General features: G+C 42.1%; 3 protein-coding genes across 7 annotated transcripts in view; 2 read left to right on the top strand and 1 right to left on the bottom strand.

Moving 5' to 3' along the window:
- The window catches only part of LOC139761219 (uncharacterized), a 28,608-nt gene extending 22,083 nt beyond the window's left edge, over nt 1–6,525 (top strand). The window contains exons 12-17 of the mRNA XM_071685261.1: nt 225–383; nt 1,223–1,387; nt 3,291–3,408; nt 3,804–3,952; nt 4,806–4,955; nt 5,732–6,525. Coding sequence (XP_071541362.1) covers nt 225–383; nt 1,223–1,387; nt 3,291–3,408; nt 3,804–3,952; nt 4,806–4,955; nt 5,732–5,907 — 917 coding nt within the window. The 3' untranslated portion in view covers nt 5,908–6,525. The remainder of the gene's footprint in view (nt 1–224; nt 384–1,222; nt 1,388–3,290; nt 3,409–3,803; nt 3,953–4,805; nt 4,956–5,731) is intronic.
- The window catches only part of LOC139761069 (uncharacterized), a 133,167-nt gene extending 107,469 nt beyond the window's left edge, over nt 1–25,698 (bottom strand). Inside the window, exons 1-2 of one of the 3 annotated variants that reach the window (XM_071684882.1) lie at nt 25,349–25,698; nt 24,119–24,258 (exon numbers count right to left, since the gene is read on the bottom strand). The gene's annotated coding sequence lies outside the window, so the exon portion shown is untranslated. Of the gene's footprint in view, nt 1–5,720; nt 5,851–24,118; nt 24,265–25,348 lie in introns of those variants that run through there. The other 2 variants (XM_071684883.1, XM_071684884.1) reach the window with 2 other exon arrangements.
- On the top strand, nt 9,527–22,448 carry LOC139761065 (uncharacterized). Of its 3 annotated transcripts, XM_071684864.1 has the most exons (9): nt 9,527–9,618; nt 10,732–10,817; nt 11,904–12,050; nt 12,525–12,659; nt 13,482–13,628; nt 17,373–17,507; nt 19,599–19,745; nt 20,538–20,672; nt 21,502–22,448. In XM_071684864.1, exons 1-9 carry the CDS (start codon nt 9,542–9,544, stop codon nt 21,534–21,536), a joined length of 1,044 nt encoding a protein of 347 aa, XP_071540965.1. In that variant the 5' UTR covers nt 9,527–9,541; the 3' UTR covers nt 21,537–22,448. The 3 variants fall into 3 exon arrangements, with proteins under 3 accessions (XP_071540965.1, XP_071540966.1, XP_071540967.1); XM_071684865.1 differs by lacking the exon at nt 11,904–12,050; XM_071684866.1 differs by lacking the exon at nt 13,482–13,628.
- Nucleotides 25,699–26,996: the final 1,298 nt, after the last annotated feature.

Below are 26,996 nucleotides of genomic sequence, written 5' to 3'. Positions count from 1 at the left end.
TAGGATGTGATTGACGTGACAAGGGGATAATTCAATGGACCCCTAATGATATCCCCGTTGCTCGATATTAGAATTTAATCAATGATTAGGTAATCGTTATCATAATTTACCATTACACTGGTGGAATAAACATATGTTTACACGATAGTAAGACTGTAATTCAGCATAAGGCCAGAGTCGGATACAGTATTTCAGAAGAATGCAAACATAGTTTCTACCCACAGATGAGCAGCAGACGGCGAAGCCCCGTTGTCCAGTGAGCTGCAGCCGCTTGTACGAGCCCGTGTGCGGCAGCGACGGCGTCACCTACGACAACCAGTGCTTCCTGAACCGGGTCATGTGCCGTAACCCCTCCGTCACCAAGGTGGCCGACGGCCAGTGTGGTAAGTGGTACTCAATGTCTAGTATACCGTCTGGGATCATTATGGCTGTTACGAACAACTCAGGGGCCACTTGCCTGAGTTTCAAAAGCTTATTTTCCCTCAGTGGTTCCTTCAGTAGTGTTACTAGTTCACCTAGCGACAGCTGCCTTGCGGAATAATCAGCACCTTGAGCAAGACGGTGCGAACTTTTTAGCACAAAGAGACGAACACTGACCGAGCACGACCCTTGTATATGATTGTGTGACCTTGAGTCAGATTAAATTTCCAAGTGGTCGTGCTGACGCAGTAACGGATGTACTGTCGCACTCAAGAATCGTAGCGTCATACGTAAGTGGTTTATTTACTGCTAGTAAAGGCTAAAAGCACTTAGTTGTGACCTTAAGATTCCATAAAAAAAAAATGTTACATCTTAGGATCAGAGCAAATTACGAACTTGGCTCTTAACTCCTAGATTAACTTGTAAGTTGGGAAATTACGTGCTAACCTATATTGTGGATATCAAAAACTTGCAAGTTATAGGCTTCGGTCATGACGCCTAGGCTACGACATATAAGCTGGATCTAAAGGCCTAAAACAAGTTATAAAGCTCAAAATTTTAGCCTAGAGCAACATATAAACGGGATCATAAGTCCTAAAACAACTTATAAACTTTATTCTAACGGCTCAGAGCAACTTACAAGCTAGGACCTCCAAGCGTACGAGCGTAGCTCTTAAAATCTAGAATAATTTATATAAGCTTGGGCTTGCAGCTTTGAAACAACTTGTCAGCTTGGATCTTAAGATCTAAAGCAACTTTCACGAGCTTCAGTATAGACCAGATGATCTCGCTTTTTACACAGGTCCGGCTCAGGGTGGCAGCAGCAGCAGCAAGTGCATCCAAGAGTGTCCGTTCACATACGCGCCACTGTGCGGCAGCGACAAAGTCACATACAGCAACGATTGCACCTTCCGCAACGCGGCCTGCCAAGAGCCCAACCTCACCAAGCTCTACAATGGGTCGTGTAGTAAGTCCTGAGGTTTATTTGAGGGAGGTTGTCTGGATGGCTTGAGAAAATGGCTGGTTACATTGAGGAGTCAGGGAAGAAGGCAGGAAAAGGTGTATCAATGTTAATAATAGAATGGCTGTTAGTAACACCAGATGATTCTTATACGTGAAATAAATCAATCAAGTTTCATAGTCGTATACGCTGTACCCTAATTATAATGCGTTTCTTTTCAGGATAAGGCATTCATCCGTTCGTAGAGCAGTGGTGGCAGGAGTGAAGCCACCTGGTCGCTGAATTAGTCTCGCTTTCCGATAGAAGGGACTCAAGCTAGCCTATTAACAACTATTCGCGGGGCCCGCCATACCTCACCTCACTAACGCAACCTGTCAACACCTTACCTGGTTTGACGTGTTTTCTCAGTCTTAAAAATAGGATTCTACATAGCATTGATCTCTGCAGAAAACAACACTTGTTACAATAAAAATATTATTTTATTAGATTTTGTTTTTCAACCTGTTCTTTCCCACATGCCAACTAGCTTAGCCTTGACATGCGACAGTGATGAAAGACGAGATATGAGGTTTCTTTCTGGCATCAACTGACCAGTCTCACTGACGAAAATCATGGACAAAGTAAGGTCCCCCCAAAAATTATCCTTCTGGCCACTTCAGTGTTTAACTCTTCGCGATGAATATCATCCCTCAATCACAACTCTTGTAGTTTTTCCCACTTCCAATTCATCTGTCAACCTTCCCTGTAACATTAGCCCACTGACGTACACACACACATACATACATACACCTGGGTGCAACACACAGGACACAGGTAATGAAGTTTAAATGCGATCAATAATCCAGCGCGGTCTGGCCCGTAACACCACTCGTTGCATTCAAACTACCATGAGCTTTGTAAACAACGCCATATGTGACGTGCATGTCCACATGTGAACCCCAGACTTATCATGAATGAGAAAGCATACTGCAGTAGTGCATGGGACGTGAGATCTCTTGCAGGGCATAACAGCAGAATACAGGACAATAACAACAGAGAAAAGAAGTCTGATATGACATCACAATAGCCCATGAGCGTCCGTTGAATTCCGACTAAAACCATCCAAAAATATTTTGCTTTAAATCATACTATAACGTTATGAAATGCTTCTATACTGGAAATAATCATGGAAAATATCTCATAACGCTTCCCACAGCTGACAAATACCTAATAAATGCGAAGAGAGTACTCACAAAATCTTTTTTAAAATGTAATACGTAATAACAGGCATTAATGACCTCCTAAACAACAAAGCAACCCTAAGTTCATAATCAACAGGGAAAACTCCTTACACTCATGTGGTAGAGTATTGCCCCCTCCCAAACACCCTAGCTAACTACACAAATATCCCGTTCCTACTTTTGAAACATTTTCTTGGGGTAGTAGGGCTGTTGACAGCAGCCACCATTGGTTGAAATACCGTCCTGAACCATCTTTTACACCCACTATGTGAGGATTGCTGGTCTTGCTTTCTGTCTCATCAAAACGGGTTCTACTGGGGTAGTCCTGTTACCTTGACCTTACAAGCGCCACAGGCCTACTTAAATCTCGCTTAAATTTCTTCGCCTAAGTTCTCTTGGCATCTCCTGTCCGAACAATCGTTTTTAAGCTCTGTCAGAGGTTACGTCGAAAGCGGTCCGACTTATAGCTCTCCTAGGTTCTCAAAACCTGACCCACTTGCCTTAAGCTACAATGTCAGTTGCCATTTCCGATTTACCTCCAAGAGAGAAAATAACAGTAATTCTCGTCAGGTTTTCCTAGCTGTATGTAATTACAGAGCTACTGATACGTTGACACAGCTTATATTGACGTCCCAAGAACAGCAAACCCCGACACGAATATTCCCCACATGGTCGCTGAATATTTCCAGCCTTGGATGATAGTCTAAACATAAAAGAGTCTCTCCCACTACACTCACTCCCACTCGCTCACCTGCAGTGGATGATGGAACATCCACATTTTTTGTTTCCCCGCCTGCGCCCATTAAGGTGAGGTATCGCATTCTCTTCTTGAGAAATAATGTGTGGTGGATGTCGACCTTCGAGTTCTACCTGGTACTTCGGGTGCGATCTGCTTCAAGTGAATTTCCAATCATACAACTGAATGTGAACGAAAGCAATGAATCAAAAGTTCCAAGTTGTCGAGGAACTTTTCTCTCGGAGTGCAGCCTCAAAGCTGTATAATAACTTGGTAAGGCTGTAATCATAATTTGATAAGGATAACTTAAATTGTACGAGTAACTTTCTCTCGATAGAGATTCTCGCTGTTGTAAATTTCCTAATATGTATCAATATCCTTAATTCCGTACGTAACTCTTCACACGGTATATCATCAGTGTTAGCTACACATTCATTTGGGACGTGAACATGTTTAAACTCCACAGGCTTATCGGGGTGACGGCAATGGGCTGCAATGGCCTGGTGATCGTGGTAGCTGCGTTGGCGCTGGGGTTGTCTGTGGCAACGGCTGAGGCAGGTGTTCATAGAAAGCGTCTGTCCTGCCCACAGAACTACTTCTATGAGGACGGGAAATGTGAGTCTCGGAGGAGTCGGAGCAAGTGCAAACTTCCCTAACATTGTTGCTTGTGATAGAAAATGCGCTACACCCACTCCTGAGCTCCCAGGCCGCATACACCCATCCCTAAACCTATTCACATCACTCTTCTGTCAACTCAGATGTCTTGAAATTACCAGTATCGTGCCCTACTGACTGTTCTCACGATTACGCCCTTGTGTGTGCAACCCACGGCATAACTTACGGCAACGACTGCACCTTCAGATGCTACCAGTGTAGCTCCTGAACAGAGCGGTGGCGTGTGCGATAAGCTACTTCAACAACCTGTAGAACTACGTTTAGCGCATTCATGACTTGCTTCTTGACCCTCGCCTTCAATATCGTGCTTAAAAAAAAAAAAATCCAATACTCAAACACCTCCTGACCACTCCAGTGATACTCACATTATACCGGTGCCAAAATTAAAACATTTTAATGTCATATGGCGAAATGCCTCCTGTTTTGCAATCCTATTTTTTTGGAAACCAAGTCAGACAATCCCGTCATGAACTATCAAGCCTCTTAATATTGCTAACTTTAACGGTATGTTTATATCACTTTTCATTTGTAAATGCTACTTGAGCTTTGTCTTTTTGTTGACAAGTTTGAGCAGTGTGCGAGTCACAGCCGAAAGCGTATCCATAGCGTACACCAAACATAAAGAGCAAAATCTGGTTCAGTTCGAAGAGTTTGTCTCTGTTATGTTTATACAATCATACACACAACTAGTTATGGGTCATCAAGGACCTAGAGCCACCATTAGTACCAATAATAACTGGTAAGCTTCTAGTCATGAAGCACCAAAGTTCACTAACACTTCTTACCCCGACAGGTACGAGGCTAGTGGAGTGTCCAACCACTTGCGACGAACAATACTCTCCCGTGTGTGGTAGTGACGGCAATACGTATAGCAACGACTGTGAGCTTAACAATGCCAGGTGTATGGATGCCTCCATCACGAAGTTGAGCGACGGGGAATGTGGTAAGCTTGATTAGTAGTTATACAGTGGTCCCGGAACACGAAATGATCAACGCAATGTGTTCGATAGGCTAACTGGCCTTGAAGATCTATGCTAACACGTACATTTCAACAAATGTTACTTCCTTGAGGATTAAAATGTTATCTGTGTGTATAATACACTGTGTATCGCTGCAAACTTAGAAAAAAAAAAAGATCTTTTTAGAAATAAGGCAATAAAACTAAAATAATCAGTAATTTCCCCCCAAACAAACATATGTCTATGTTGAAAACCACAACAGCAGCCACCAATGTTTCTCTTTTCTGTTACAACACATTCGTTATCACGCATTCCCAATGTTAATCACGTTACCATAATTGCATAACGCATCTACGACAACAACCATCTATATTGACCGTACAGATACTGCTGTTCGCAAGTCCTTCTCTTTCATGGGTTATAAATGACAAACTCATCAATATAACCTAAGCTAGTTCTATACAAAGTACCGGTAATGCATTAACCCGCTCCTCCTAGCACTAAGATACATTTTCATCAGACAACACTACTACACAATCGGCAACGTAATGTTAGGAGAATGCCTCACTAAAAACAAAAACAAAAAAGTACATACCTAACACAATAATGGAACACTCGGGCTATATCATCAGTAGCTATATTTAAGTGATACAGTGCACAACACATGTATGTACTGAAGTTAAAGTTTATCATCCAGAATTCGTCCCATATGCGTCAACATAACAACGTACACACAAGTCTATCTTTACCCCTATTTCAGGCAGCTACGGTGAGTGTCCGAATGTGTGTGATCCCGAGTATGACCCAGTGTGCGGAACGAACGAGGTAACCTTCAGCAACACAGGCTGCCTGGCAAGTGTTACCTGTAGGTTCCCAGACATCGAACTGCTGCATATGGGGCGATGCAAGTCAGACGAAACGACCACACCATGGTAAAAAGGTGACACGGTGATAGTAACATGGACTGTACACAGCACGTTCTCCATCTGTATACGCACAAGTTTCGTTCATTTTTATTCAGTGGTAAAATGAACACTATTTCATTTTCAAAGATTAATGGTACAGAGCGTGCGTGAAGCAGATTCCGACACGCAGAGGGTTATGCTGAAGCAGAACACGCCTTTGGCACATAAGATTTGCTCAAAGGTGCATAATTTTGGCAAGATTTATCAATACAGATATTCATAAAAAAAAAAATCTGTTTAAAAGTAAGAGGGGTCTACGGTAATGTACAACAGAAGTAATGTCTTTAGTGAACAGGATACTAATCAAAATCTCTGATGAATCAAAGTCACTCAATTTTACGCGTCTGGTATTCATAGTCAAGTTGTTTATCCTCGTATTCTTCGCACTCTTTAACTATCAATTCAAAAAGGCCATTTTCTTTCAGTAAATAAAAGGCGTAGAAAAAAAAAATCGAATTGGTCTCAAATGACGAGTGATTGAGGCTGGGACCATAATAATTTATTGGAAACATTGCTCTGTTAATTGCCATGAGTTCTATTCAGTTGTCATGAGTACAACAAAGTGTCTATTAAACTAATTAGATTTCTACTGTCAGTAATTGTATTATCCTAATCCCTCTTAATTTGTCCTCCGACGTGACAAGGCCACAAGAAACAACAACACGATAAACACAAGCACTTATGAAGTAGCTAAATTAACGAGGATGTGGGTTGCGTTAAATTTACGTATATCAACCATCTTCTTTTTTATTAAATCAATAACACGTTACAATATGTAGTCCACGTGTCCAAAGATTTAGTTCCTTGGTTAATATTTTGAAGTGTTTGATTTCATACTGCAAGACGACAACCATCTTCAGAATCATAACAACAAGATGGCAGTAAATTCCTGTAGGTATTCACCGCTTCAGCCTAACAATATGATTCATAAGTCAAAGATCATGCCATCATTATCATGGGGGTATGATAGTGCGTTCAAGTACGTTCACGTCTTAGCCTTAGCAGTCATTTGGATTCTTGTTCCGAGTCGCAGACAAGCCAGCCAGCCCGCGACCAAATTCAAGATGTTCTTTTATCAATATATACCCAATTGTAGGCTCGGGTGCATCACATTAACACGTACCTACATGGTAGAAATGTAGATGATTGTAGTAGGCTAAAAATTCTAATCTAAGCTTACTCTGAGCGAGTGTACTGGAATGTGATGCATATATCGAGGTCTGGGAAGTGGCAAACACAGTTAATCAACTTTAAGTCTGGGATACCAATTATACTAAGCTCTGAATTTATCAACACGTCATGCGCGCACATCAGAACAACGCAATTTTTCAAATATTCATTTTTTTTCCTCTACGAATCAAGATGTTTTATAAACCAACACTTTTCTATGTCAGCTGAGACGGCACAGCCAGCTGAGGCCTTAATCAAGGCCATCTCATTAACACACACACACACACACACACACACACACACATATATATATCCTAGCCTGAGCCAGGGTATCCATTTTATCGACCAACCTCTAGGAGTGGATGAACAGCTGGGTGGACTGTGGACCGACAGCCGCAACCAGGATTCGAACCTACATACAAGATTAAGAGACAGGGACAACACGGGTGTAAAAGTCTCTCCCAGTGACACACAAATAGAAGCCCCATAGCTTGGATACACCACTAATCTAGTAAACCGACCGTGAGATTTCCTGACCGTCAAACACAACGGAAAATCGAACGTCAAAACAGTTGCTCTCCCGGACTAAACACGCTTAGTTGTTCACATAACCTTACATGGTACAATAAATAGGTTCTCTCGTGATTCAAAACACACGTGAGAACAGGAAAAATACAGTCCTGTCATTTCTTACTAAACATTGAGCGTGTCTCATACGACAGAGCCAATCTTTCAACACGAAATTTCATGGTTTAGCTGTCTGGTACATACATTTAAAGAACTTAACAATGTTTAATATACTTGTGTGTAAGTGTTGGACGGGAAGATGTTGCAGGGGGTGAGCTTAAACCAAACATCACAGGCATAGTTGTGACAACCTAGCGAGGAGGTCATCATGTCACTTGTGGTTCTCCCTATGACCTAGAGTCACATACAATAACAAAGAAAAAGAAGGCAGGGGAAAAGGAAGGACATTATCAGAAGAAAAATAAGGCAGAGGAAAAGTATGGACAATAAGGCTGATTAAATTAAGGCAGAGGAAAAGGAAGGACAATAATATGGGAAAATAAGGCAAAGGAAGGACAATACCAAAGAAAATTAAGTCAGAGGAAAAGGAAGGACAATAACAAGGGAAAATAAGACACAGAAAGGACAATACCCAAGAAAAATAAGGCAGAGGAAGGAGAATAACAAGGAAAAATAAGGCAAAGGAAGGACAATACCCAAGAAAAATAAGGCAGAGGAAAAGGAAAGACCAGCCTCGTGTGGACACGATTGCGTAAGGTTGCATGTGGGGGCTGTAGCGAACGCCGACACTAGGCTTCTCATCCACTCGGATCTCGTTAGAAGTTAAACTCCTAAAGTTCTCTGCTTAAAACTGCATAATATGTGATCATATCTTTTTTTTTTTTTTGTCATCCATATATGACCACTTCATATGTCGTACCAAACAGAAAACAAGAGGTCAAGGCTTCTTGTGTTCTGAAACGGGTATTCAAAAAAATGTATCCTCACACTCCGTTTGCTGCCATGACCCAGGTCAGATACAGGTGACCTGTGGATCATTGCTGGTATGGTACAATGACCCCACTGCCATAGCCCAGGTTACACAAAGGTGATTAGTTGAGTTACTGGTGGATATGGTACCACGGCCTTTCCTCTCCTGCCACGAACCAATTACTTGAGCGGATTCCTCCACCTTGTGGAAATGTTTCATGTCTCAGGTAAAAATTAATGTACATTAAATATTCGCCATAATACCCGGAACCCAGAGCATAAACACGATCATTCAGTTGGACAAACACCTAACCCAAATATCATTTAGGTTGTCTTTCTTTGCAATAATTTCGAGCGACTGGAATGAATAAGGGCAGACAGTATGAATCATGTGCATGTGTATATATGTATATGTCTGTGTGTGTATATATATATATGTATACGTTGAGATGGATAGGTATGTATATGTGCGTGTGTGGACGTGTAGGTAAATACATGTGTATGTGGGTGGGTTGGGCCATTCTTTCGTCTCTTTCCTTGCGCTACCTCGCTAACGCGGAAGACAGCGACATAGTATAATAAAAAAATAATATATATATATATATATATATATATATATATATATATATATATATATATATATATATATATATATATATAAACGACATTCTGCATTAAGTCTCAGGTTGCTTCTCGAGACGCAAAGCTGTCAACACGTCTAGGGTGACGTCAACGATGGATATATATATTTCGCGTGGCGCACGAAAGGCGCCAGATAAGTTCCAGCGGCGTGACACAAGAGTTCGCTCCGCGCGCGGCTCTCACTTCGTTATTCAGGTGGGCAGTCGTCCAGTGTGGCCGTATATAAGACCTCCGACACCTACGTTGTCGGCAGTACATACGGGTTGCCGTGGTGGTGTATCATAACGCTACGAACCATGAGTCAACACGGGGGTCGGCCCCGCATGGGTTCGAGTTCTCGACGCGGTAGGAGGTTCATCCTGTTCCCCTCGCGGTTGGTTGATAAATGGGTACTACCTGGCTTGGGCTGATGTGTGCGCATGTGTTTACAGACGAGTAAAGACAAGGAACATGTATACAAGACGCTGCCCAAAAACAGCCTTTGTTCGACGTCGCTGGCCACATATAGCCTGGTAGCCTAGTTCGATCAAAGTGTCTATAAATGGCTACACAGCCTAGTCCGATCCAGGTCGCCATACATGGCCATCTTGCCTATGTATGACTAGTGTATTACTGTGCAATATATTCGACCACAACGTACTGGATGTTCAAGTAATGTGTCGAACAACCAAATGCTGACGGTAATGGAAGACAAGGGTTCTAGGATATGACTAAATTGTAATGTATATGGTAATGGATATGACTAAATCGTAATGTATATGTTAATATGTGAGATAGTTTGATCATACTGAAGCAACCAATGGAAAAGTGACTTCAATGGGAACTGAAGAGAACGAGGATGAGGGAGTGTGAGTAAGTGATGTTATTTCATGTATTTCACCTCAGGCAAGACAGATGTTCATACGGCAGCAGTCTTAGGAACTGGCACACGGCTTCAGAGTGAACGAGACAGACACGTACATTTTTTTTTTTTTTTTTTGAAACCTATGTCCCAAGGCTCAAACATTTTCTTACGTCTCATACTTGACGGTGTGCTTTTGCAGGATGTGTCCCAATACCTTGCCACAGGGTTTGCGATGAGAGAATTCTGGTACAGGCTCTCCATCATCGACTATATCTATCTATCTATCTATCTATCTATCTATATATATATATATATATATATATATATATATATATATATATATATATATATATATAGCTAGGCAGTAATGCTCCCGCCTGCTACGCAGGGGTCCCGGGTTCGATGTTGGAGATTTGTATGAGTTACGCTGTACATTGGCACAGCCGTGTTGCAGAGCGGCGAAGGCGTTACTTACTGTCTTCTGCACATCGTCATGCGCAGGATTTTCATCCGTGTCGTAGGATGCATTAGGGGAACTTCCCTGCCCTACGAATGTAGCAGGTGTGTGTGTGTGTGTGTGTGTGTGTGTGTGTGTGTGTGTGTGTGTAGGAGGCCACTAGTTTCACCTTGTGTTTCCTGCAGGTGTCTGGAGCGAAGGATACGAAGGATGCACGTCACGCCCTTGTTGCTCTCGCTGCTCCTGGGAGCTACAACCGTCTCTACGGAAGGTATGTGCGTCAACCCTACACCCTGCCACACATCCGACATTTCCCAAGGGGCATAACACGAGTGTTTGCCTCACCCCACACGTTGGTCCTGGCGTGTGCACTACGTCAGGCAATCCCCTCACCAGCGTCTGGTAATTTCCTCCAACACACTGTAGTCTTGTACTGCCTCCAGATCTGTCATATTAACTCAGTGTTATAGTCTCGCGTTATGACGCTTCTAATCACACACAACAGCCAAATCAAAGCAATGCCCAAAATTACTCACACACTCGTTTTATTCATTTGGTGTATATATATATATATATATATATATATATATATATATATATATATATATATATATATATATATTCCCTGGGATAGGGGAGAAAGAATACTTCCCACGTATTCCATGCATGTCGTAAAAGGCGACTAAAAGGGAAGGGAGCGTGGGGCTGGAAATCCTCCCCTCGCTTTTTTTTTTTTTTTTTTCCCAAAGGAAGGAACAGAGAAGGGGGCTGGATGAGGATGTTTCCTCAGAGGCCTAGTCCTCTGTTCTTAACGCTACCTCGCTGATGCGGGAAAAGGCGAATAGTATGAAAGAAAGATATATATATATATATATATATATATATATATATATATATATATATATATATATATATATATATATATTTAATTTTCCAAAAGAAGGAACAGAGAAGGGGGTCAGGTAAGGATATTCCCTCAGAGGCCCAGTCCTCTGTTCTTAACGCTACCTTGCTAACGCGGGAAATGGCGAATAGTTTGATATACATATATATATATATATATATATATATATATATATATATATATATATATATATATATATATGAACAAGTCCTTCTGGTAGTTTGGATTGATATAAAAGTCAATTATATGAGTAAATGGTTCATTACAATTCCTAGAGCAATTCTTGATTTAAATCTCTTCAGTAACCTACCTTCACGAAAGCTTGCCAGTTTTATTGACAAATGGCTAATCATTCTTTCTACGACGAGGCAGATTTCCCTTAAATCCAACCCCCTTTCAAGTGGGTCAACTCTTGACTGTAATGTTGGGTATTGTTCTTATGTCTCCTTCCAGTGGCCAGCGAATGTAAGACTTCCTGTTACAAGAAGTCTGATCCCGTATGTGGTAGCGACGGCCAAACCTACCTTAACATCTGTTATTTGAAAAACGCCAAATGCGACAAGCCGTCTATCACTTACAGTCACCTGGGCGAATGTCTAAGTAAGAGAAACGTGGTTTCAGTAGTTCAATAAGACTTTTTACTATGAACACTATTAACTTTTCCATATAATACTGTTCCACGAACAAGTGATTGCGTTAATTCTTGCCCATATGCTTTGCAATGCTGCATTTTGACCACCGTTTCGTATGTGTGTGTAAAATACTGTATATATTGTATACAATGTATTCAGTGTCTGTATGGGTGTTCCTGGACTTCGCCTGCAGACGACAAAGAGGAATTACCCATTCTAAAGAAGCACACCTTACCCTGCTCAGGCGTAGAGCAAAACCTCGAAGATGTAGAGGGATCCCTATAATAGGAATAGTGGTTCTGCATGACTATTGCTGATATGAATCTTGTGTATATGTATTAATAATCCCATCTATACATATACTCCTACGAGTCCATATATGTATGACCTTAGCAAGTGTGAGGTATGATGAATGTTCTCAAGTCACACGCGGTCTTTACAGATACGACACGATGTAAGGAAAAGTGTCCCATTCGCTGGAAGCCAGTGTGTGATGAAAAGGGTAACACGTACACAAACGATTGCTGGTTACATGCGGCCATCTGCAACGATCCAACCCTCAAGCAGGGCAAATGTGGTGAGTAAACACTTTCCTATGATGTCGCTGACGCCGGGAGGGCACAAAGGGGAACTCCTGTGGTGGAGGCTGTCGCCGAGGGGGATGATGCCCACGGAAATGCTACTCATCACTGGAATTCCAATGTAGTTACTCCCAGCTACACACACACACACACACCTGTCCCTCTTCAAGGGTGTGTATACTGCCTCCTAGCCACAAACCTGGCTCCCTACACTCTGGCACACCTGATCTTTCCTTAAGGTGTGGCTGTTCTGCTAATGTTGCCTACACACCCCACAGCCACATAAGGTGAGGCACACGTCTTCATGCCTTCCCTCGTCTTATTCCTGGGGTACAGCACGTCACATACAACCCTCTCCTCCCAGTGTCTGGCAGCATCAGCCAACACTGTAGCCGTTGCGCCTCCAAATCTGCCATCAACAACCCATATCATCTTCTGGTTCCACTCGATTTAATCATCGTGCCTTCCCTCTGTAGTCTGGCAATGCTTATCACGTAGGGAAAAAAGTCCCGGTTTTTGGAAAATGACCCAATTTCACGCCAAAAATAAGTCACTCGTTACTTCTGTTCACCTTGGAAGAAAAGATGTGATCAAATCCTTTTGGTGTCTTGTTCCTATATAATGGATGTCAAGTTACAAAGCTAAATAGTTCATGACACATTCCTTGAGGGGGCTTTGACCTCGACGTGAGAATGTTGATTTCAATTGTTAATTGGCTTCTTACATATTCTGAGAGGCAATTCCCTTGTAATCGGACCCTCTCAGTGGTGTATATCTATACACACGAATGTTGAATATTCCCTCACGTCTCCATGCAGATCCTGGGGTGTGTCAACGCCAGTGTCACAATTCCAATGAACCCGTGTGTGCCAACAACCACAAGACTTACAACAATTTGTGTGAGCTGAACAACGCCAAGTGCAGGAACTCCCGCGTCTCCTACCTTCATATGGGCGAATGTAGAGGTGAGGAACGTGTGGATTCTGTGCTTCACTATAGAGGTGAGGAACGTGTGGAGTCTGTGCTTCACTATAGAGGAACGTGTGGATTCTGTGCTTCACTATAGAGGTGAGGAACGTGTGGATTCTGTGCTTCATTATAGAGGAACGTGTGGAGTCTGTGCTTCCCTATAGAGGTGAGGAACGTGTGGATTCTGTGCTTCACTATAGAGGAACGTGTGGAGTCTGTGCTTCCCTATAGAGGTGAGGAACGTGTGGATTCTGTGCTTCACTATAGAGGTGAGGAACGTGTGGAGTCTGTGCTTCACTATAGAGGAACGTGTGGAGTCTGTGCTTCACTATAGAGGTGAGGAACGTGTGGATTCTGTGCTTCACTATAGAGGTGAGGAACGTGTGGATTCTGTGCTTCACTATAGAGGTGAGGAACGTGTGGAGTCTGTGCTTCACTATAGAGGAACGTGTGGAGTCTGTGCTTCACTACAGAGGTGAGGAACGTGTGGATTCTGTGCTTCACTACAGAGGTGAGGAACGTGTGGAGTCTGTGCTTCACTATAGAGGAACGTGTGGAGTCTGTGCTTCACTACAGAGGTGAGGAACGTGTGGAGTCTGTGCTTCACTACAGAGGTGAGGAACGTGTGGATTCTGTGCTTCACTACAGAGGTGAGGAACGTGTGGAGTCTGTGCTTCACTATAGAGGTGAGGAACGTGTGGAGTCTGTGCTTCCCTATAGAGGTGAGGAACGTATGGAGTCTGTGCTTCACTATAGAGGTGAGGAACGTGTGGAGTCTGTGCTTCACTATAGAGGTGAGGAACGTATGGAGTCTGTGCTTCACTATAGAGGTGAGGAACGTGTGGAGTCTGTGCTTCACTATAGAGGTGAGGAACGTGTGGAGTCTGTGCTTCACTATAGAGGAACGTGTGGAGTCTGTGCTTCACTATAGAGGAACGTGTGGAGTCTGTGCTTCCCTTTAGAGGTGAGGAACGTGTGGAGTCTGTGCTTCACTATAGAGATGAGAAACGTGTGGAGTCTGTGCTTCACTATAGAGGAACGTGTGGATTCTGTGCTTCACTATAGAGATGAGAAACGTGTGGAGTCTGTGCTTCACTATAGAGGTGAGGAACGTGTGGAGTCTGTGCTTCACTATAGAGGAACGTGTGGAGTCTGTGCTTCACTACAGAGGTGAGGAACGTGTGGAGTCTGTGCTTCACTACAGAGGTGAGGAACGTGTGGAGTCTGTGCTTCACTACAGAGGTGAGGAACGTGTGGATTCTGTGCTTCACTATAGAGGTGAGGAACGTGTGGAGTCTGTGCTTCACTACAGAGGTGAGGAACGTGTGGAGTCTGTGCTTCACTATAGAGGTGAGGAACGTGTGGAGTCTGTGCTTCACTATAGAGGAACGTGTGGATTCTGTGCTTCACTACAGAGGTGAGGAACGTGTGGATTCTGTGCTTCACTATAGAGGTGAGGAACGTGTGGAGTCTGTGCTTCCCTATAGAGGTGAGGAACGTGTGGATTCTGTGCTTCACTATAGAGGAACGTGTGGATTCTGTGCTTCACTACAGAGGTGAGGAACGTGTGGATTCTGTGCTTCACTATAGAGGTGAGGAACGTGTGGATTCTGTGCTTCACTACAGAGGTGAGGAACGTGTGGAGTCTGTGCTTCACTACAGAGGTGAGGAACGTGTGGAGTCTGTGCTTCACTACAGAGGTGAGGAACGTGTGGAGTCTGTGCTTCACTATAGAGGTGAGGAACGTGTGGAGTCTGTGCTTCACTACAGAGGTGAGGAACGTGTGGAGTCTGTGCTTCACTACAGAGGTGAGGAACGTGTGGAGTCTGTGCTTCACTATAGAGGTGAGGAACGTGTGGAGTCTGTGCTTCACTACAGAGGTGAGGAACGTGTGGAGTCTGTGCTTCACTACAGAGGTGAGGAACGTGTGGAGTCTGTGCTTCACTACAGAGGTGAGGAACGTGTGGATTCTGTGCTTCACTATAGAGGTGAGGAACGTGTGGAGTCTGTGCTTCACTACAGAGGTGAGGAACGTGTGGAGTCTGTGCTTCACTACAGAGGTGAGGAACGTGTGGAGTCTGTGCTTCACTATAGAGGAACGTGTGGATTCTGTGCTTCACTACAGAGGTGAGGAACGTGTGGATTCTGTGCTTCACTACAGAGGTGAGGAACGTGTGGAGTCTGTGCTTCACTATAGAGGTGAGGAACGTGTGGAGTCTGTGCTTCACTACAGAGGTGAGGAACGTGTGGAGTCTGTGCTTCACTACAGAGGTGAGGAACGTGTGGAGTCTGTGCTTCACTATAGAGGAACGTGTGGATTCTGTGCTTCACTACAGAGGTGAGGAACGTGTGGATTCTGTGCTTCACTACAGAGGTGAGGAACGTGTGGAGTCTGTGCTTCACTATAGAGGTGAGGAACGTGTGGAGTCTGTGCTTCACTATAGAGGTGAGGAACGTGTGGATTCTGTGCTTCACTATAGAGGTGAGGAACGTGTGGAGTCTGTGCTTCACTATAGAGGTGAGGAACGTGGCGTCGTCAAGTCGCTCTTGACTCTTCCTTCTTCCACGGTGAGAAAATCTAGGGCCTCTATACCTTACCTTTTGATCCCGTCTCTCGATTCTGATACCATCATCGCTACCCCCTCTTCTGGACGTCTGGGTATGATCCTCTTTTGTTACTTTTCTAATTCCTCCACTTTGCCCGGTCATAAATTTCCTCCGTTGTTCTGTCTTTCATCAGTGCATACGTCCTTCTCTCTCTCGTCTCTTAACTTTCTGAGCTTGACCGAATACCTACTAGCAAAGCGATTCCAATTCCACTATAGCAATGAACTGGTTAGCATCCACAAGTCTTAACATTCCTTACTGTCTTTCTTTTTCTTCCCCTTTGGAATGTGATCCCCTTTCAGCACAAGAATCATCAGTGACACACGCTCCTTCCACCCACTCTCCTTCAATAACTCACCAGATTTTCTGTGACCCCCACCCAATTTTCTGTTAACTCCAAAGAGATTAATCTCTCCTACTGTTTCTGATCATCGTCAATCTCTTTTTTTTCTGGCAACAAGCGACGATCCTGTATACTCAGCTATTTGAATTCTTCCATCTTCTGGCCCATCTATATACACATTTGTTCTGTCCCTTAAGAGCATATTACATACACGTACGTGCATATGTAACTTTATTTTGTAATGGCATGATGCTGGGTTTTGCCTGACAGTGATAACGCCCTGATCACGAAGTTGCTTAAGAAAGGATTACACTGTCATCGAAGACCTGAAAGTCTATAAAGGAACCCACCTTACCCTGCTCCCACACGCATAACAGCTTCGAGGTTTTAAGGTCCCCATGAAAAGGGTCTTGGGACTGCATAACTAATGTGTGTGTGTATATATATATATATATATATATATATATATATATATATATATATATATATATATATTGGAAAGGATCACATGTTTACCTAATGGCGTCCTAGCTTCGTCTCTTCGATGTATATCAACTGACTGTTATATTTCTCTCTTGTCTCCCCTGATGATGTGATTATTACACGAAAGTGCACTTGAGAACTTTTCGTGTTTCATTTTCCCCGTGGACTCATAGGAATATATACATATATATATATATATATATATATATATATATATATATATATATATATATATATATATATCGATTTGTATAGATGTAGCCATATTATCAAGCCTGAGCCTTAAAGTGATGCATGATGTTCACAGATAAAGACCGATGTCAGAGGTCCTGCCCCTCAGTTGACGACAAGGCCTGTGACAGCAGAGGAAATATACACATGAATGACTGCTTCCTGTTCACAGCCATGTGTAAGGACCCCATGTTGACACCAGTCTTTTGCGGTAAGTCAATACCATCTTACATCTTGCACCAACAATGGTGGCCACCGCGATGACAATGCTGTGTCAGTCAATGCTGTGGCTGTGTTAGGTGACCGCTGCGATGCAGTCAATGCTGTGGCTGTGTTAGGTGACCACTGCGATGCAGTCATTGCTGTGGCTGTGTTAGGTGACCACTGCGATGCAGTCAATGCTGTGGCTGTGTTAGGTGACCGCAGCGATGCAGTCAATGCTGTGGCTGTGTTAGGTGACCACTGCGATGCAGTCAATGCTGTGGCTGTGTTAGGTGACCACTGCGATGACAATGCTGTGGCAGTCAATGCTGTGGCTGTGTTAGGTGACAATGCTGTGTCAGTCAATGCTGTGGCTGTGTTAGATGACCACTGCGATGCAGTCAATGCTGTGGCTGTGTTAGGTGACCACTGCGATGCAGTCAATGCTGTGGCTGTGTTAGGTGACAATGCTGTGTCAGTCAATGCTGTGGCTGTGTTAGGTGACCACTGCGATGCAGTCAATGCTGTGGCTGTGTTAGGTGACCACTGCGATGCAGTCAATGCTGTGGTTGTCTGTGTGAGGTGACGCAAAGTGGATGACGACTGCGATGCCACTGGTGGAGCTGTGTCAAGTGTACCAGCACAATGTTTACATTACTGCGTTCCTCTTCAAGACTCGTAGTTCACGTACACTCACTCGACCACACAAGCATGGCCTTTCCTGTTCGTGGGTGTTGTACATGTCCGTACAACCCCTACACCCAACAACACTCTCGTCCTTCCTTTGGGTGTAGGGGGGGGGGGGGGGAAGAGATAGATAGATAGATAGAGAGATAGACACATACATACATAAGAGAGATAGAGAGATATATAGACAGAGATAGATATATAGATATATACATACACAGAGATAGATAGATAGATAGATAGGTAGGTAGATAGATAGATAGATAGATAGATAGATAGAGATAGAGAGAGAGAGAGAGAGAGAGAGAGAGAGAGTCAACCAACTGCCACACACCTGTCTCTCCCCTGGGGTGTACCTCAACCTAGCCACACGGTTGTCCCGAGTCGTGGATCTACAGCCCGCCACACACCCCTCCCTCTCTCCCGTGCGTGGTAAAAGTCTCCCTCACAGCGGTGTACTTGCGCCTTGCCTCCTGCGTTAAACCGGCCTCAAGGCTTACGGCCTCAGTCATATCCATTCAGAATGGGCCTTCGTAGCCTTCCTGACCGTGACGCATTCACGGGGACCCGCCCAGGGTCGAGCATGGAATAGGTTCGAATCCTGGTTGCGACAGTCGGTCCACAGTCAACCCAGCTGTTCATCCTCCCCTAGTAGTTGGTCGATAAAATGGTAACTTGCTTTAGGTTAGGGTATTTCTATATATCATTGCTATCCCTGGGGATAGGGGAGAAAGCATACTTCCCACGTATTCCCTGCGTGTCGTAGAAGGCGACTAAAAGGGGAGGGAGCCGAGGGCGCTGGAAATCCTCCCCTCCCGTTTAAATTTTTCCAAAAGAAGGAACAGAGAAGGGGGCCAAGTGAGGATATCCCCTCAAAGGCTCAGTCCTCTGTTCTTAACGCTACCTCGCTCATGCGGGAAAATAGCGAATACGTATGAAATTATATATATATTTTTTTTCATACTATTTGCCATTTCCCGCGTTAGCGAGGTAGCGTTAAGAACAGAGAACTGGGCCTTAGAGGGAATATCCTCACCTGACCCCCTTCTCTGTTCCTTCTTTTGGAAAATTAAAAAAAAAAAAACAAGAAAGGGGAGGATTTCCAGCCACCCGCTCCCTCCCCTTTTAGTCGCCTTCTACGACACGCAGGGAATACGTGGGAAGTATTCTTTCTCCCCTATCCCCAGGGATATATATATATATATATATATATATATATATATATATATATATATATATATATATATATATATATATATATATATATATATCATTGCTATCTCGGAAAGAAGGCATCCTACTTCTAGCTGAGTATGTTAATAATGTTAAAAGGTTTCTAACCGGTTGTAAAAGGTATTTACCTTTAATCACCTTTGGATAACAATGTCGAGTAACATGTGCCTCCTCTCTGCAGATTTCAAGAAGTGTATCCAAACCTGCTTCGTGACCAATAGTCCTGTGTGTGGAACGGATGGCAACACCTACAGTAACCTATGTGAACTGGAAAACGTCCAATGCATCGACCCTTCGGTCAAATACCAACACACGGGCGAATGCAGGGGTAAGAACGCTGTGGCTTGCTTCACTGGTTCGAGAAGCGTCATTCTAAATCACGCTGACCTGGTCTTTCAGCCATGGGCAAGTGTTACGCTAAGGGTTGAGAAGCGGCATTGGAGTTCACCATGTATGAAGACTTGTTTGCCGTGGCCATCCCACTTAAGGGAGTTCCAAGTGGGAACAGGCGATAGATAGACAGACAGATGCGCAGACAATTACTGTCACTATCGCTCTATGGTCAAACAATCGTCTGGGAGCATCTTGCACATACTTTGCTTGTTTGTATGTTTTAGTTCGCATTTCTATGTACAGTATATTCACCTAGTGTTTAGTTCGCATTTCTATGTACAGTATATTCACCTAGTGTTTAGTTCGCATTTCTATATACAGTATATTCACCTAGTGTTTAGTTCGCATTTTTATGTACAGTATATTCACCTAGTGTTTAGTTCGCATTTTTATGTTTTGTGTTTCCTGGACTGAGGCTGCAACTGAGAGCAACCATGAGTAGGGGAAAAACACCTACCACAAAGTTGTATTATCCTCGGGCAGGTAAAGAGTGAGGTACAGTAACTGAATACAGAGATACGTAGACGGACGGATGAATGAATAACGGGAAACAGACAGGGAAGAAGCAGAGAGAGAGAGAGAGAGAGAGAGAGAGAGAGAGAGAGAGAGAGAGAGAGAGAGAGAGAGAGAGAGAGAGAACATTTACAGCTCCGTACGTGTGTAGCCAAATTAGCAAGTCTGAGGCTGGTGTAAAAATACTCTCAGTGGTGCACACACATCTCAACAGATCCGCCATACTGCCTCAAGGAATGCCCCATCATGTGGAACCCGGTGTGTGACAACAAGGCAAATTCGTACATCAATGACTGTTTCCTGCACACAGCCATCTGTGAGGACCCTAGCATCAAGCAGCTCCCGTGTCGTAAGTATAAACACCACAATGTACCATGTCTTGTGGCGCCGGTGGACAGTGTTGCCCCACTCGGATGGTAATAATTCCTATAAAAGTTTGTTTATGATAAGTGTTCGCTATGGTGAACGATCCTCACCATCGTAAGTCATCCCTTGAATCACATATAAGCAGAAAACCCACCAGGAAAACGAAACACGAGGATCCTGGGCGCTTTCTTGAATTACCACATCATTAGAGGACTAGTTACAGCGTGAGAAAACAGATACAGTAAAGGTTGATAAAGGTTATCTGCCTTTGTATACATCACCTCAATTGTGTATATCTTCTCCCTCTGTAACTAACCCTCGGAAGATGTAGTAATACACGAAAGCGCTCAGGATTCTTGTGTTTCCTTTTCCTAGTGGTATTTCTGCATTTAGTCATGTGTTTGTTGCGATCTTCTTATATATATATATATATATATATATATATATATATATATATATATATATATATATATATATATATATTAGCTATGTATGACCCCGTTCCTAAATCCGTGCTGCCTCAAGTTAGAAAAGTTCCTCCCCTGTAAGCAGTCATTCACTCGCTCCCTGAGTACCTTTTCCAACGTTCTACAAGCCCCACTTGTTAATGAGAACGACCCATGATCACTCACGCTTTCCCCGATCACCTTCTTAATCACAGGCACGATATTTGCCATCATCCACATCTTTAGAACTTCCCTTTACTTCAGAGACTTGTGGAAGTGTGTGTGTGTGTGTGTGTGTGTGTGTGTGTGTGTGTGTGTGTGTGTGAATAACAGAAGTAAACAATGTCCTCTGTTTCGTTGTCTCAGGCAAGCATCAGTTCGCGGAAGAATCTAAGGACTAAAACATCGCTGCCAGACGAAGTTGTAACAAGAATGACCTTGATCATGGCTGACCTTACTGAACACATGGCTGACCAACCACTACCATCGTCAACCCAAGTCAAAGATGATCGACTCAATTTCACACAAGGATGACCAACTGCTAACATCACTGACCTAACTTAACACCCGGGTGACCTAATGACCTGTCACAATCTTGTACTGATAATCTATTATCTGTAAAAGAGTAATTTTACACATCACCTTACCATAATCATCGTTCTCCTTACTGGGATGGACAGATCTGGTTTTAAATATACTCATTATAAAATCCAATAATGGAAACTTTTGTATTAGATGATCAGATCCAATTACCGTAATCAAACCAATTCTAGGTTTCCTGCAATTCTGGCTCGTGTTTTGTTACCTGTTTGTGTGCGTCAGGTAAGAGAAAATTGTGTCACATCGTTAAAGATCACAAATCATCTGCAGTCTTAAGATTTACGTACATTTACGCCAATGCGGTGCATACTGTCCTCATTCCTTGGGTATTATGGTACGACCTTTGAATACGAAGGTATGAACCTTAGACATGATGAACTGAGCCCTAAAATTTAGATAAAAAAATCAGGCCAAAATAACCCAACATTATGGGTCATTAGGAGGCTTCCTTGTTCCTCTGATGCCTTCTTCTTTCGAAGGCTTATATCACTATACATGTTAAACCTTTAGACCATGCCTAAAGACATTAAAAGATCTAAATAACTGTCCACTTCATTCCATAGTCAAACAGGTGATAAAGTGTGGTTAAAACTGCAGCACATGCAGAATAAAGTGACCACAGAAACAAGCATGGAATTCTACTTAGGATAAGTCGAGACAGACTTTTCCCTCGTATGAATCAACCTGCCTCCCCAATAAAGATAAAAGACTTTTACTGTTATTGTCTTCCTTACTAGTATCAATTATTCATGACTTCAGAAACATACTTTACTGGTTACGTCATTTTTTATAATTACGTAACCACAGGAATTTGAAAAGAAAAAAAAAATAGACTGGTTTCAAGGTATTCAAAATACACCGTGGCTTCAAGACTATTGAAGTAGAAGGTATCCAAATCCAACCTAACCTAGTCCCATGTCGTGGAGTCATGCTGGCCTATTCGATAAAGCTGTGTTTATGCACAGATTTGAGCCATTCATTTACTGCAAAATATAAATGATCCACCAGGCTTCTGCTGTTTTTCTCAACTGGCAAGAAAACGCTTTTCCTGTGGCATGGATCCGTATGTTTATTTGATTAAGGTAAATTTACTAAACAAACAACAGGAAATAATCATTTTTCATAAATGAAAAGTGTGTATTGCAACCGAAGGATATATTACTCTTCTTTAGAGAAGCTATATATATGCAGTGGAAAGCGGGCATGGACTTAAAAATATCATAAACACCTGCTAAAGGTGTTCAAGATAATTAACATGAACACATGAAGGTGTTCAAGATAATGAACACCTGACGAATATGTTCATTCGGTCATTTACTGTGACGCGACTCTGACAGTCTTAATGACCCCTGCAGTAGATAAGCCTAAAATTTACCAAAATAACCAACGAACCTTCAGCAAGATAATAAAATAGAAAAGTCTTCAAACTACAATGCGTGAACATGAACTATCTACAAACTGTACCGAGATCACAATGGACGCGAGCAAAGTATGTTGTGAAGCCTAGGCCGCCTGGCTAATGTACATACTTTGAGGTCCAAGGAAAACCACGCTAGGTTGTTTCAGCTGTGTGCATTGTCTGGCTTAACCTTATGCCAATTTAGATTCAACTTCCTATTCCATTCAAGCCAATAATAGTCACCATTCATCAGATCTTTGAATATGTGCAGTCAATCAAACCAAGCAATTTGGTGTAGTCTTACCTCAACAATATATATTGTGTTTTGTAAGGAACGGCGGGTTAAGTGATCATTGAAGCACTATATTCCACTTGTCTTTCCGTCTGTTACGAGCTATCAAAAGAACTGCATTCTTACTCCATGAGTAAATGTAAAGTTACTGTGTTTGGTGCAGCATCAAATGTTTAGAATTCATTCGTGTTATTTGAGGGCTGTGAGTGTCAGGGTCAGTTTACTGAAATACGTTCATGTGTGCAAGTATCACACATGACCTCATGTATATACACAAGATATATACATACATATATTTCTCTATTGTGTCTCCCCTGATGATGTGATTATTACACCAAAGTGCACTTGGGGACTTATCGTGTTTCATTTTCCCCGTGGACTAAGAGGAATATATATATATATATATATATATATATATATATATATATATATATATATATATATATATATATATATATTAGTGAAATGCATAGGTATGTATATATGCGTGTGTGGGAGTGTATGTATATACATGTGTATGTGGGTGGGTTGGGCCATTCGTTCGTCCGTTTCCATGCGCTACCTGGCTAACGCGGGAGACAGCTACAAAGTATATAATACAACAAAAATAATATATATATATATATATATATATATATATATATATATATATATATATATATATATACATATACAAATTGCCCATAGCTAACCTTAATGATAGTTGGATTGTTGCAGTTGGCAATAACAAGCTGACAGTCGTTGACACACAAGTCTTGGCGTTACTACCACACACACACAGGAGAGTGGGCCAAATGGTAGATTGTTAAAAGGTACTTCCCTACCATCACACCTAAGGGAAAATTATACTTTTATCGAAAGCTGTTGTTTCAACAATGGACAATACAGATACCATAAAGTTTGTACGTTTGAAAAGAGGGCATTCAACCATATATTTTGTGAATTTTCTACAGGATCAGGTATTAGATAATTTCCAAACACACACACAAATATATATATATATATATATATATATATATATATATATATATATATATATATATATATATATATAAATATATAATATATATATAATAATAATAAATAAATAAATAAATATATATATATATATATATATATATATATATATATATATATATATATATATATATATATCAACAATGTTTCTTAAGGGCAAACTATATATACAGCAGTTCATGAAAGTACATATTACATAGCCACTACCCTAGTACCATAGCAACCACCCTAATTCGTTACATAGCAAATAATCCAAGCTACTGTACATCCTTCATGGACTTAACTCATCCAAGACCGAGAAATATGACCTTACAATAATTTAGATTATCAATAAAGGAGAAGTGATAACTATGGTCGTATGTAAGTAGAGAAACAGATGAGGATGGCTTATGACCAAATTCTTAATGGACGTGATTTTTCTTGTCTTTGGTTGTGAAGAATATTTAAGTAGTCTACACACAGGGTAAACATGATGCTATTGTCGAACCCTGTGTGATTTTTGCCTATTGTCACTCAAGTCCAGGAAATAATATGTCTCAATATTCAAATATTTAGAAATTGTACTTAAAGGCAAGGTTAGGTTAGGCTACACGACCAACTGTGATCAAGTGGCAATGGAAAACTTGGCTTTAATTTTCTTATGTATTCCTACAGCAAACTTTCGTCACTTTGCTTACATTGGGCTCTGACCTTTAAACATTCTGGGCCATGCCCAAGTCGGAAGAAAAATATGAATAATTCACACTAAAGCGAAGGCTGTGGTGAACACAAATCTAATTGTGTCCAAATCTCTGAACACTTCAAAATGTCGCCTATATAATACACCCGGCGGCCGGCCTATTACGTAACATATATCCACAGATAATCTGACAGTAAAATGTAAAGTTATAGAATGCACAACTTACCAATATTCATTCAAAATTAGCCAACAATATGCGGAACGAAAAATTTACGCGCCATGACCTCCTGGTGTTGGTTAGGTTGCTTTAGTTCCAGTACTCGCCGCCAGAGGGTCAACACTGCTAGTCTTTGCAAAAATTCACTAATTTAGTAATGGGAAACACCCTTTATTGAACTCGCTAACTAATAACAAAATGCACCGTTCTCCATATTTTTATTATCAATTCATCCGACTCTAACCCATAAAGGATCTATATATTTTTTGGTCGAAATAAATATTTGTTTCGGGGGAGCAAATAATTATCCCAGATGCCGTACGTTAATCCGCTTCTGCGCAAATGATAAATGTTAGGAGCATCGGTTATGTTGCACCTGTGGCTTTCATCCTGTCAGGATAGACGTCATGACAGATTTTACTGTAAGGTGGCGTTTCATGAAAGAATTACTGTAGGTAATACTGATGGGTTCTGGATCTGGAATCCAATACGGTCACAGACCACCTTGTACCAAGTTGGGTTTGTAACAGTATTTCTTTTGGTGAAATACTAGCGCTTATACTGGAATGGGAATTTAGGTTCGTTTGTTGCATGAACTGCCAAGGTCATGACCTTGTTTGGACATGGAATCCACAAGCCTTCTTTTCTGGAGACTGTTTACTGGCCTCCTTGTCTGAGATGAAGTCCACTGGCACCCTTATCTGGAGACGAAGTCCACTGGGCTCATTGTTCTGGATACAGATTCAACTGGCCTCCTTTTCTGGAAACAGGACCGCTGGCCTCCTTGTCTGGATGTGAAGTCCTGGCCTCCTTATCTGGAGAGAGCCCACTGGCCTCCTTGTCAGGAGTCCACTGGCCTCCTTGTCTGGAGAAGCAGTCCACTAGCCTCAGTGTCTGGAGACAGAGTCCACTGGCCTTCGTATCTGGTCAGGTAGTCCACTGGTCTCCTTATTTGATGTCAAACCTAAACCATCAATCGGGACTTTTGTTCAGGCTAATGCCAGGACATTTCAATTGATTTTTTTGGGCCAAAGGGTCGTCAAACTTAAAGCCTCACACTGGGATTTTTTTTTTTTTTTTGCTAATGCCAGACCATTCTAATCAGGTTTTGCAGGGTCCACACATTCAAATTTTGAAGTTTCACTGTGGGACTTTTATTTTGGCTAAAGCCAGAGCAATTTAATCAGGTTTTGTGTTGCCATACTCAAAGTCTATTTCTGGGACTTTCCGTTTGGCTAATGCCAGGCCAATATAATTGGGTTTTGTGGGGCCCACATGTTGTCATGCTTAAACCCTCTCTGGGACTTTTGTTCTTGCTAATGCTAAACCATTTTAATCATATTTTATGGGGGCCCGTGGGTCGTCAAACTTACAAGCCTAGCTCTGGGACTTTCTATTAGCTAATGCCAAACCAATTTAATCAGATTTTGTGAGGCCCACGTGACGTTTGACTGTTTAAAGGGAGCTATTCTTTTCATTGATTACATTAGGATGCATGGTGCTCCATGCTTTTGATGGTAAGATTAAGTCAAGTTCATCTAATAAAATCCTTGCTACATCAATTTAAGGTGGAAAACTTAAGAAATGTTTTTCATGTGACTGTTTGTCTTGTACATTCTAAAATATGTTTAAAGAAAATACTGACAAACATCAATAA

This window comes from Panulirus ornatus, chromosome 39 (genome assembly GCF_036320965.1).
Source record: "Panulirus ornatus isolate Po-2019 chromosome 39, ASM3632096v1, whole genome shotgun sequence".
NCBI classification, from domain to species: domain Eukaryota; kingdom Metazoa; phylum Arthropoda; class Malacostraca; order Decapoda; family Palinuridae; genus Panulirus; species Panulirus ornatus.
The sequence above is the reverse complement of the archived record's forward strand: the minus strand, read 5'-3'. Positions and strand labels throughout refer to the sequence as shown.

Excerpts from the sequence above, each read along its gene's own strand:
- LOC139761065 (XM_071684864.1), top strand. The coding sequence starts at position 9,542 with ATGAGTCAACACGGGGGTCGGCCCCGCATGGGTTCGAGTTCTCGACGC. Across the intron at positions 9,619-10,731 it reads TTCATCCTGTTCCCCTCGCG|GTGTCTGGAGCGAAGGATAC; the intron begins GTTGGTTGATAA and ends TGTTTCCTGCAG. Across the intron at positions 12,660-13,481 it reads CCTCAAGCAGGGCAAATGTG|ATCCTGGGGTGTGTCAACGC; the intron begins GTGAGTAAACAC and ends GTCTCCATGCAG.